Genomic DNA, 11,945 nt, shown 5'->3' with positions numbered 1-11,945 from the left:
TTTTACTGTATATAGATGACACTAATATAAAGATTTGGTGAAAATTTCAAGTATTTACAATGATTAGTTTTTGAGTTACAACCATATGAAAAATATATAAATATGAAAACTGTTGGAAAATGTTTACCTTTGACCTCTATAATGCACGAAGGTATTCACTTTGCCATCGGAAACTTCCCCCAAAGTTAAAATATACATCTATAACTTCGTTCAGAATCTAAAATATACGGCCAATAAACCCCATAAACTCCCCCCCCCGTGAGTACGCCCCTGTCCTTATATGTTTTGTTTTTACGAATTTAATTTAATTTTAAACTCTCTATAAAGTACAAACTCGATCCAATTTACTATTTTATCGACTACCTACTTATTGTGTACAAAGATATAAACAAAAATAAATAAAAACACATTGTACCTAATTAGGCTATACCTAATCATTATTTAATATTTCAAATATTTCAATCAGAGCCCACCTTAGGGGGGGGCTAGGGGGGCTGCAATTTTGAAATTTTCAATGTACTCATCGCTCCACTTTGAATCTAAAATAACATTAGATAGGTAGGTACTTGAAATTTCTACCAAACGTTTATACTGGAATATTTTGAATTATATAGATAATTGACATTTTGTATTTATTTTAAAATAAATATAGGTACTAAATGTATATAGGTATAAATTTAAAAGGACGCCACACTCGCATTTGTTGTCTTCGTCTTATACATCATGTAGGTACAAGTATGCGATATAGACAAGATGAGTTTACATAGACTGAATATGAATGTTCCTCAATTATGGTGTTAGAAAAAAACACCTATTAAAAAAATAAGTACATGATAATATTTTAAAAAGTAAAACTGTGCGTTTCTCATTATTCTTAATATAACGTTCATTATTATACCGTTTAGAAATAGCGAAAATATCAACATTTTAAAATGATCTTTAACTTTTAAAAATTTAATTTTTTTAAAAAAAACCTCATTGTCTTGCCCTTCAAAATATTTTTGTCTTTTAATTTTATAATAGGTGTTTTTATTCCATTTATTATTTTCTATACTTTTTATTTTACTCAGACTGCGTAAACGCGTCTTGTCCATATCGTACATGTATAAGATGAATACAGCACATGCAAGTGTGGCATCCTCTTAATAATATATATTATAATTTGTTAAACAAATTTTCGCTCGTTCAAAAACTTTGTAAATTTAACACAAGATCAACCAATTAAAAAAATCGAAAATATAGTTACGATATTTTTTAGACCAAAATAAATAATATAAGTTGTATAAATAATAAATAATATATAATACATTAACAAATTGCAAATTCGCTAGACCAAACCGGGATGAAAAATAATATATCGGGATGTTTGGACCATAATATTATGTCCATATAATTTACATGATTAAAATTACGTTAGAATCCCTGTGTGGTATAAAGTGGGATAATTTTAAACCGATCTATTTTTTTTTTTATACTTTAGCGAATCTACAAAATATATTTCACTACCGGTAACGCTATAGTTCTAGACGGTCACTGGATCACGTGACTTAATTTCATTTTTTATCATCATATCGTTTTCCGAATGATAACGTTTATTTATCGGTTAGTTATAAAACCATACTATAGACTAATATTTAAATCGTGGTGTCTATGCTGTCATGTGGGGTATGTGGGCACACTAAAGTACTAAACTCTTGCCATTTTTGGCACTTCGCACTTGCACACGATTACACCTCTTAATATAATGGCGTTGTATTAAAATTTGACTGCATATTAATTATAATGTCCATGAATTTAGCTACTAACCTGATTCAAAATTCAAAAATCAATCAATCCGTTTGAAACAGAAATTCTTTAGTGGTAATAAACATGGTTAAGGAACAATACAGGGACACTGATGGGTCACGTATCATGTGAGTAATTTATAACTGAGATTATTGGTTTAACGATAGATTTAAATTACCTACTCATAACATCCTTAATAATCGGTTCTGTGTTTTAGATCAAAGATTAGCTTTACAGTTGACAATCCTCAAGATATCCAGAGGAAATCCCATTTATGCATAAATACTAGAAATCTATATGCCATAAACAATAACAGTGCGACACGTACACCACATCCATATGGAGTACTTGATCATAAATTGGTGAGTTTATCATTAATTAATAAACGATCTCCCAAGTCCAATTATATAATCAAGCAATGAACTTAGGTTTACCATACCACAGAATATACCAATACCTAGTAATAATAAAACTATAGTTATAGTATGTAGTCTACTGGGTTACAATACAAATTGTATTGAATTTAATTGATTTTTCATGAAATAAATTAAAATTAAGTAATCAAGATAAAATAAAAACATTATCTGTTATGACTTTGAAGCTATGAATAGATTATAAAATAATTTTATAAAATTAAATTTTCTTTGTTTGTCCTTTATGTGCTTAAAAACTGCTCTATTGTATTCAATAAAAGTTATATCATTAGATCTTTTGAGACTTTGGGTGTTTATAGTTTATTTTTCCACCTTTATAGGTAAATTTAACATGCATTTAAATTTGACTCATGAAAATTGAAAACTGAATATTTTTTTTTTGTTGATTTAAATAGTTGCAATTGGAAACAGAAAAAATAAAGTCGCATAGATTAGCTATCCCGTCATGCATTTCTATGAAGTTTTTTTAAATAAAAGAAAATAATGTTTAATTTTTTTTGCTTTTCAAATATTTAACAAATAGCCCTTATATATTTTGTAACTATATACTTAAAACATACTTGACAGATTTTTATTATAATTTCTTTTTGGTGGTATTAGGAAAGTTAGAAAATAGTCCTATTAATTTCGTTCACTAAGTGAAGTGTACTGATGCCGATCTGCCTGTGGAATAAGATACTTATTAAGTGTCATATTTTATGTTTGTTCATATTTTCCTAGGTAAATTCAGATTATATAGCTAGTAATCTATAAATAAATAATACTAATGGAATAACTTGGTATAATATACCTCAAGCAACAATAAATCAAATCAACTGTTGTTAACTTTATCATTTATTTTAAATATTTTATGTTGGAACAACAAATGTAGATTAAGCTGTTACTACATCTAATAAATAATAATATTTGGTTTTTTTAAGTAGTATCTAATCTTTGCTATTGACAGGGAGTCAACCAAAAGGACGCAATATGTACAACTTGCAATAAGGGTTTGAATGATTGTCCAGGACATTTGGGCTTCATAGACCTACAATTGCCAGTTTTTCATGTTGGATTTTTCAGTTCAGTTATAACAATATTACAAACAATCTGCAAAGTAAGTTAATCCATCGATATATATTTCTTTTCATTTCTTCATATAATTAATCATAATAATATTATATATCAGCGGTTCTTAAACTGTGGTACGTAAAAGACTACATAGTGGTAAAACAGAAAATTAAAAATAAATATTCGATTCTGAACTCATTGAAAATTTCTTATTTAATTCATATCTTATTTTAAAAAAACTAATAAATAAAAACGATTATATTGTAGTATTTTACTGCCTCATTGTTTAAAATAAATGTATTTAACAAAAAAGTAAAGTATCTATAATTGTACAATTTGGATTGTTCTATTTTTAGTCATCATTAGTGGTACTCAATTGATTAATAATACACCTAAGTGGTACGCAAAAAAAAAGTTTGAAAACCGCTGTTATATATTATTATTATATTATTAGGTATATTTATATTTTTATTGTATTATTAATAATTACTTTTTAGTATAATGTCATAAATTAATTTCAGAATCCTTTTTGTGCTAAAGTGTTATTAAATGAAGAAGATCGAATGTTTTTTTATACAAAATTGAGAAACAAGAATTTAACATACACAATGCGTAAAAAAGTCTTCAAAGAAGTTCATGCAAAAGCAAAAAAGATTCAGATATGTCCGTTTTGTAGTGACATTGTTGGACAAGTGAAAAAAAATGGTATATTAAAAATATCATATGATCGTTACAGATACAAAAAACCTGGCACAGAAGCTGAAAGTAAATTATGTAAGTATTATTAAATATTATCAATTTAATATTTATAATTATCTTAATACGAGTCGTAAAATTAAATTAGGCGCTTTGAATGATGTGGTAAAATATAACAAAGAAGTCGAATCCATGAGGAATTATCTATTTAATGAGAACCTCAATCCTCAAGAAGTACTGCGTCTATTGTTATCTATACCTTATGAAGACATTATTTTATTGGGCATGAATCCTGAGGTATCAAATCCTGGATGGTTGTTAATGACAAGAATGTTAGTACCTCCAAATTGTATTCGTCCATCTGCAGTGTCTGATATACGTTCCGGAACGTAAGTGTATTATTATTATAGTGAAACTTAATATTTATGCTCGAAATTGACATATTGTTTATGTAATTTATGTTTAGAAATGAAGATGACTTAACATTGAAATTATCTGAAGTTTTATTTATAAATGATGTAATTGTAAAACATAAACAGTCTGGAGCGAAACCCCAGTTATTGCACGAGGATTGGGAATACTTGCAATTACATTGTGCCTTGTATATTAATAGTGATTTATCTGGTGTTTCACGTACAATGATGGTAAATATTAAGCGATATAAACAAAAAATATCTTAGTTAAATTATTTTACACAATATCTACTATAATATTATTTGTTTAGCCGAAAAAAATTGCTAGGGGTTGTGTTCAGCGTTTGAAAGGAAAACATGGACGGTTTCGTGGTAATTTATCTGGTAAACGAGTTGACTTTACAGCACGGTCTGTCATTTCTCCAGATCCAAATCTTCGAATAGAAGAAGTAAAAATTAAAAATTACACAAAAACTATTTTTCAATACTAATTGTATTTCCTTATTAATCTTTTAGGTTGGTGTTCCAGTTCGAATGGCCAAAATTTTAACATTTCCTCAAAAAGTATGTCCAGCTAATATTGAATTAATGCGTAAGCTAGTGATGAATGGACCGGAAATTCATCCGGGTGCTAATTTTGTTGAGCTTCAAGGTTCTAAATTAAAAAAATACTTGAGATTTGGAAATAGACCAGCTATAGCAAAAGATTTAAAAGTAAGTGTTTTTTTATATTATATAATATACCTATATTTTTATTTTACTAAATTAAAAATAAAACAAATAAAGTGTATTTATTAAAAAATAACATTAGAACTAGTTTAGCATTGACAAAAATTGACCATTTGTTAATATTTATATTTGTGTATAATTATAATGTTACCAACTATCTACTTTAAATTCATCCTCAATTTCATTTTGCTTTGTTTAAAATAAGTAAATAATCACCTAACTTTGATTTTTTTTTTTTTGTTATACTTGTACACTTTATTTTATCACATAGTGTAAATTATAAATTAATAAACTAATATCTTATGTAGATTGGAGATATTGTTGAAAGACATTTATCTGATGGAGATATTGTGTTATTCAATCGACAACCTAGTCTTCATAGATTAAGTATAATGTGTCATCGTGCAAAAGTATTAGAGCATAATACATTGAGGTTTGTTTAAGTAATTAGCTCATATTTTATACTGGACTGTAAATATAAATTTTTAGATTCAATGAATGTGTATGTACACCTTATAATGCCGATTTTGATGGTGATGAAATGAATTTACATTTGCCACAAACTGAAGAAGCTAGAGCTGAAGCTGCTTTGTTAATGATTGTTAGTATTAAATCAATACATTTGTTATATTTTATTGTTATTATTTTTAAAATTAAAATTAATTTACTTAAATATTGTTGCAGAACAAATCAAATCTTGTCACTCCTAGAAATGGAGACATTCTCATTGCTGCTACCCAAGACTTTATTACAGGAGCATATTTATTAACACATAAAAATACATTTCTTAATCAAAGAGATGCTAGTAGACTAATTGGTTGGTTAATGTCAGGAGATGATATTAATATTGATTTAACACTACCACGTCCTGCTATTCTAAAGGTTTATTACAATTATCATTCGTAATTAAAAAAATATATATTATTTGTAAACTGTTTATAATATAGCCTCACAAACTTTGGACTGGAAAACAAATATTTAGTATAATTATGAGACCAAGTAAAAAATGTTCAGTAAAAGCTAATTTGCGTTGTAAAGGGAAATCATATACTCGTGATGAAGAACTTTGCTTTAAAGATTCATGCAAGTCAAACAAAATTTAAACATATTTAAAACATTTTACATTTATTATTTATTTTATAGATGTTTACATAAGGAATTCTGAGTTGTTGTCTGGTACTATGGACAAGGCAACATTAGGGTCAGGTAGTAAATCAAACATATTTTATGTGTTGTTGGCTGATTGGGGTTCTGATGTATGTTGTAAAGTAATGTGGCGTTTAACACGTCTTACATCATACTTTTTAATGCTACGAGGATTTTCAATTGGAATTGGTGATGTTACACCTAGTAATGATTTGCTTCAATCCAAAAATGAATTGGTTATAAATGGGTAAAGAATTAAATATTAATTTTTTTTTCTCTCAAATCAGAAAGTAATATAAATATATTTATTTTATTAAATAGAAATGCATTATGTGAAGAAAATATCCGTTTGAGAAATGCAAAAGAATTAAAATGTCAACCTGGTTGCAATATGGATGAAACTTTAGAAGCAAATATTTTAAAGCAACTGTCTGGTATTCGAGATTCTGTTGGTAAAGCTTGCTTATCAGAACTTCATTCAACCAATGGCCCATTAATCATGGCACTCTCGGGTTCTAAAGGTAAAAATCAATATTTATATATATTAAAATAGAAAATTAAATTACTGTTTACTATTTGTCATTTAGGGTCCAATATTAACATATCTCAGATGATTGCATGTGTAGGCCAACAAGCCTTGAGTGGACATCGTGTTCCAGATGGATTTGAGTCTAGGTCATTGCCACATTTTAAAAGATTTTGTAAGTGTGGTTCTTCTAATTTATATTTTTATTTGTATAGACTTTAAAAAAATATATTAATAATTATTTTTAGCAAAAACTCCAGAAGCAAAAGGTTTCGTAGAGAACAGTTTTTATTCAGGTCTAACACCAACAGAATTCTTCTTTCACACAATGGGTGGTCGTGAAGGTCTTGTTGATACTGCTGTAAAAACAGCTGAAACTGGATACATGCAACGGCGTCTTGTCAAAGTAAAATTAATATATTTTATATTTCTAATATAAAATAATAATAATAATAATATAACATTTTTTATTTCTTACACATTATAAATATTTTTGATTATTAGTCTTTAGAAGATTTATGTGTTCATTATGACAACACTGTACGAAATGCTTTTGGAGATGTTATACAATTTGAATTTGGAGGTGACAGCTTAGATCCTACTTACACAGAAGGTAAAAAATTTAATATTTCATAGTTTTTAAATGTATTGTGTTTAATTTGACGGCTTTATTTTTTTCCTGTCAATATTTTTTCATTGTAAATTTGCAAATTCAGTTACAATAGAACCATTCAACCACATTAAAAAGACTTCCAACTTTTTTTTTCTACTTTATTAATTGTAACAAAACTTAGCAATTCATATATTTTCTTTTTATCTATTGTCTATGGATATTGTATAATAAGATAAGAATTTATATTAATTTCACTTTTCACACAATTTCACTAATTTTGGTTTCTTTTTAAATTAGTACTTTTAATATAAATTAATATGCACTAAATCTAAGTGTATTGAATTTTCTGAATCACTTACCTAAATAGAAATATTTTAAATTTGTATAACTAATTGATTTAGTTTTATAAACAATATTACAATTTTAGGCGATGGTGTCCCAGTTGATTTTAAACGTGTATATTTCAATGTAACTGCTAATTACCCTTGCCGTGATGAATGTACATTAGAGTCTGAAGAAATACTAAAGATTACTGAAGATGTGTTATCATCTGAAGATTTTCAAAATGTGAATTCCATATTTATAGAAGAGTTGAGGTAATATTAAAAGTATAAGATAATAAATAGCCTATATATATAATTTATATATATCAATTTATTAGTTTATCACATATATTTTATTTATGTTTTCAACAGAAATTTTGGAAAAAATTTATCAATAAATATGGCAGAAGTTAGAAAAAAATGGTTAAATTTAGAGGTTTCAAAACTACAACGAATTACTTCTACACAGCTAATAAAATTTTATGTGACTTGTCTTACCAAGTATATGGCTGCTGTTATTGAACCAGGTATAATTATAATAATTAATAATACTTGAAATTGATTTATGAAAAGTTTAAAATAAATTATTATTTTTTATAGGAACTCCTGTTGGAGCTATAGCAGCTCAAAGTATTGGTGAGCCTGGTACACAAATGACATTAAAAACATTTCACTTTGCTGGTGTTGCTTCAATGAATATTACTCAAGGTGTTCCGAGGTAAAAAATAAATAAATAGTTAATCATCCTAACTTTAGTTTTTGCAGACATCTAACAGTTTTTTAGTTCTAACTAGCACTCTACTTGACCTTTTAATTTTTTTATTCAACTTATTTCAAAAATGTTTAGTTTGTTTAATAATTACAAATTATGTAATATTTTTTAGAATCAAAGAAATAATTAATTCTAGTAAAAATATAAGTACTCCTATAATCACAGCTTATTTAGAAAATGATAAAGACAAAGAATTTGCAAGAATTGTCAAAGCTCGTATTGAACAAACTACACTTACCGAAGTAAAATAAAATGTTATTTATTACATATTAGTTATTATATTATTCAATTTTGTATATTATTTTAGGTTTGTAGTTATATTGATGTAGTACTTGATAGCTCTGAATGCTATTTATTGATTCACATAGATATGAACCGTATTAAATTATTACAGTTAGAAGTAACAATTGAGACAATAAGAGATAGGTAAGAGATATATTATTAAAAATGTTTGAATTATTAATAATTGTATGTCTGTTATTATTCTGTGTTTTTAATTAAATTTTGTAGTATACTTTCAACTCCACGAATTGGAATTAAAGCTAATCAAGTAAACATTGATAATGAATCTTGTGTTAGTATATCTTTGCCTTCAAAAGGCGCTCAATCGTTAAACAACTTGATAAACATTTATTCACAAAATTTACAAAAAGTTGTTATTAAAGTAATTACTATTTTAAAATTATTTGATGTTTAATTTTATAAAATATTTTAATTAATTGTAATTTTATAACAAAGGGTATAAGTGCAGTCTCACGTGCTGTAATCCACGAAGAAGATGATAATGGTGAAGTGCGTTATAAATTACTTGTCGAAGGTGATAATTTACGAGAAGTTATGGCTACACCTGGAGTAATAGGAAAACGATGTACTAGCAATAATACTTTTCAAGTGTGGAATGCACTCGGCATAGAAGCATCTAGGTAAAATTTAATATAGTGAATTTTATAATGTAACAATGTAACGTACAACAATTTTTGTCAAAAAGGTATTCTATATACCTTGTCATCTACAACAAGTCAACTTAAGGATTCTAGGAATTGACAGTTGAATTTCAGCATTTATTAATATGTACTATATAAGTGTGATTGTGTGAAACACTTAATTTTTTTTATCAATAATTAATAATCTAGTTTTTAGACAATTTAGAAATACAGGAAATTATGTTAAATTATATCTTGTGAGCTTAAATATTGCTTTTATGAGAAAATCGAATGGTTTAAATGCCATCGTTCATGAGTCATTTTTTCCTACACAAAGTGATTTATTCTTATTTAAAATCCATATAATCAAGTTTTAGATTGTAATTTGTTTTAAGAATTTTTGATGTAGAATCTCTATTAAACTTTTATTACAATAATATGTGTTATATTAAATTTGATAATTAATTATAAATTACAGGTCAACAATAATATCAGAAATTGATAGTGTAATGGGTAATCATGGAATATCTATTGATCCTAGACATCCTATGTTGATTGCTGATTTGATGACAAGTCGAGGTGAATTATTGGGTATAACACGTTTTGGTTTGTCAAAAATGAAAGAATCTGTGCTCAATCTTGCATCGGTATGATAGTTAATTTATTTTAAAATGTTATATGTGTGTTTTATAATCTTACAAAGTGTGTACTTAGTATGAATAATTATTATTTTAACAACAATTTTAGTTTGAAAAAACTTCTGATCATTTATTTGATGCGGCATATTATGGACAGACTGATACAATAAATGGTGTGTCTGAGAGTATTATTATGGGTATACCAATCAACTTGGGTACAGGATTCTTCAAATTGATTTACAAATATCCTTTTGAAAAATGTAACTAATTAATCAATTGTTTATTAATATTATTTATTGGTTACCTAATGTCATAAATGTAAAATATCTACTATGAATACTACAGAGAGTTAAATATTTGTATGCTATTAATAAGGGTTGTTCATTTTTCTCATGGATAGTTATGTTGGTGGATCTCTGTATTTATCAATCGCTAAAATTGTAATTTTATTACTAATTATGAATGATCGTTATATCTAGCGTTTAATATATTTATTTATGAAAATTATTCCTTAACGTTTAATGTTTAAGACCAAAAACAAAACTACAGATTTTCCAAAGCAAACATTTGTATTTGATGATGCAGAACTTCATGAAAAAGGGTGTTATTGGCAATGATTCAATGAAGAATACCTAACATACTTGTCATTGACGAAATTATTTGTTAAATTATTGTGTTCAATCTGTGATATTAATTAATGTTAATGTATTTTTGTATGGAGTGTACCTACTACCTAATAATGTATTGTTATTCTTGTATTAATTGAATAGTGAATAACACACTAATTTTTTGAGAAATTTATTGGTACTTATTTGATTAGTTCCTTAAAATATCACAAAAATTACAATTTACAAGATTCTTTTATTGTTGTTTAGTATTAGATCTTAAAAAATATAATAACAGACAATTTTAATTGAAAGTGTATTATACAGTGTATACCCTAAAATAATAGTTATTTTATTCTTAAAAAATGTATTTATATTTTATAGCCATTATTTTTATAAATAATACAATATTGTTACAATTGTATATTTTTGTAATCAGTAATGTTTACATCGAACATCGTATTATAGTTATACCAAGAATTATTTGACAAAATTGATGAAATAATTTATTTTTATAAATAGAGTATTAATAATAAGTAGCTGACTATAATCAAATGTTAATGTTTAAAATTTTTTTAAATAATAAAAATTTTGTTTAAAAAATCTGTTTTACATTTGTTGATAAATAACCACTTGATTACTACCATACAATGTTTATTTCAGACCTTCAACTCGGGGGGGGGGGGGGGTATCATATATTTTCAAGGGGGCATGCCAATGGAAATAAATAATGAAGAGAATTAAAAATATTTTATAAATTTTTCTCTGGGGGGAGGAGTATAACCCCTCACACTGGAAACCATCCTGAAGTAAACACTGCTGCAATATCATACGAATCATCAAAATAACTAACATCAGTTTTCGTGTATTTTCTATTGTAAGATTTTTATTATGTAGGTAACTGACATTAGTAGAATAACACATATTTCAAGTTTAATGTCATTCCTATCATTAAACTATACATTTTTAAACTAAACAAAACACATTTATTTAATAAAAAAAATAAAAAATGCAATTTATATGTAGGTATATTGAAGTTTTGACGGTTCCCATTAAAAAAGGTTTAACCGAATAGGTAGGTAAATTCCTAAACGGCTCCCGTAGAAAAATATTAAATTAAAGCTGGTCATGTCAATACACCTACATATTAAAAAAAAGTTCATTAGGAATATCATTGACAAATTTTATTGAGTGAAATAACACGTATAGATTATACAAAAAAATTATGCCTAAAATAGCCCAATTTATGATTTTTCTATATAATTTTTATAATTTACTAACACTAACACACA

The 11,945-nt window shown here is 26.3% G+C and overlaps 1 protein-coding gene across 1 annotated transcript; it reads left to right on the top strand.

Moving 5' to 3' along the window:
• Positions 1-1,607: 1,607 nt before the first annotated feature.
• LOC126549428 (DNA-directed RNA polymerase III subunit RPC1-like) lies at positions 1,608-10,845 on the top strand. The gene is made up of 27 exons (XM_050198560.1): positions 1,608-1,913; positions 2,003-2,147; positions 3,166-3,315; positions 3,791-4,043; positions 4,114-4,354; positions 4,432-4,609; positions 4,690-4,827; positions 4,895-5,092; positions 5,416-5,540; positions 5,597-5,708; positions 5,792-5,989; positions 6,055-6,190; positions 6,251-6,500; positions 6,575-6,774; positions 6,841-6,954; positions 7,028-7,185; positions 7,284-7,392; positions 7,820-7,988; positions 8,088-8,242; positions 8,316-8,433; positions 8,600-8,729; positions 8,795-8,913; positions 8,998-9,151; positions 9,226-9,410; positions 9,889-10,057; positions 10,158-10,291; positions 10,578-10,845. Exons 1-27 carry the CDS (start codon positions 1,870-1,872, stop codon positions 10,663-10,665), a joined length of 4,170 nt encoding a protein of 1,389 aa, XP_050054517.1. The 5' UTR covers positions 1,608-1,869; the 3' UTR covers positions 10,666-10,845.
• Positions 10,846-11,945: the final 1,100 nt, after the last annotated feature.

Source organism: Aphis gossypii, chromosome 1 (assembly GCF_020184175.1).
Source record: "Aphis gossypii isolate Hap1 chromosome 1, ASM2018417v2, whole genome shotgun sequence".
Taxonomy (NCBI): domain Eukaryota; kingdom Metazoa; phylum Arthropoda; class Insecta; order Hemiptera; family Aphididae; genus Aphis; species Aphis gossypii.
This window is presented reverse-complemented; position numbering and strand designations above follow the sequence as displayed.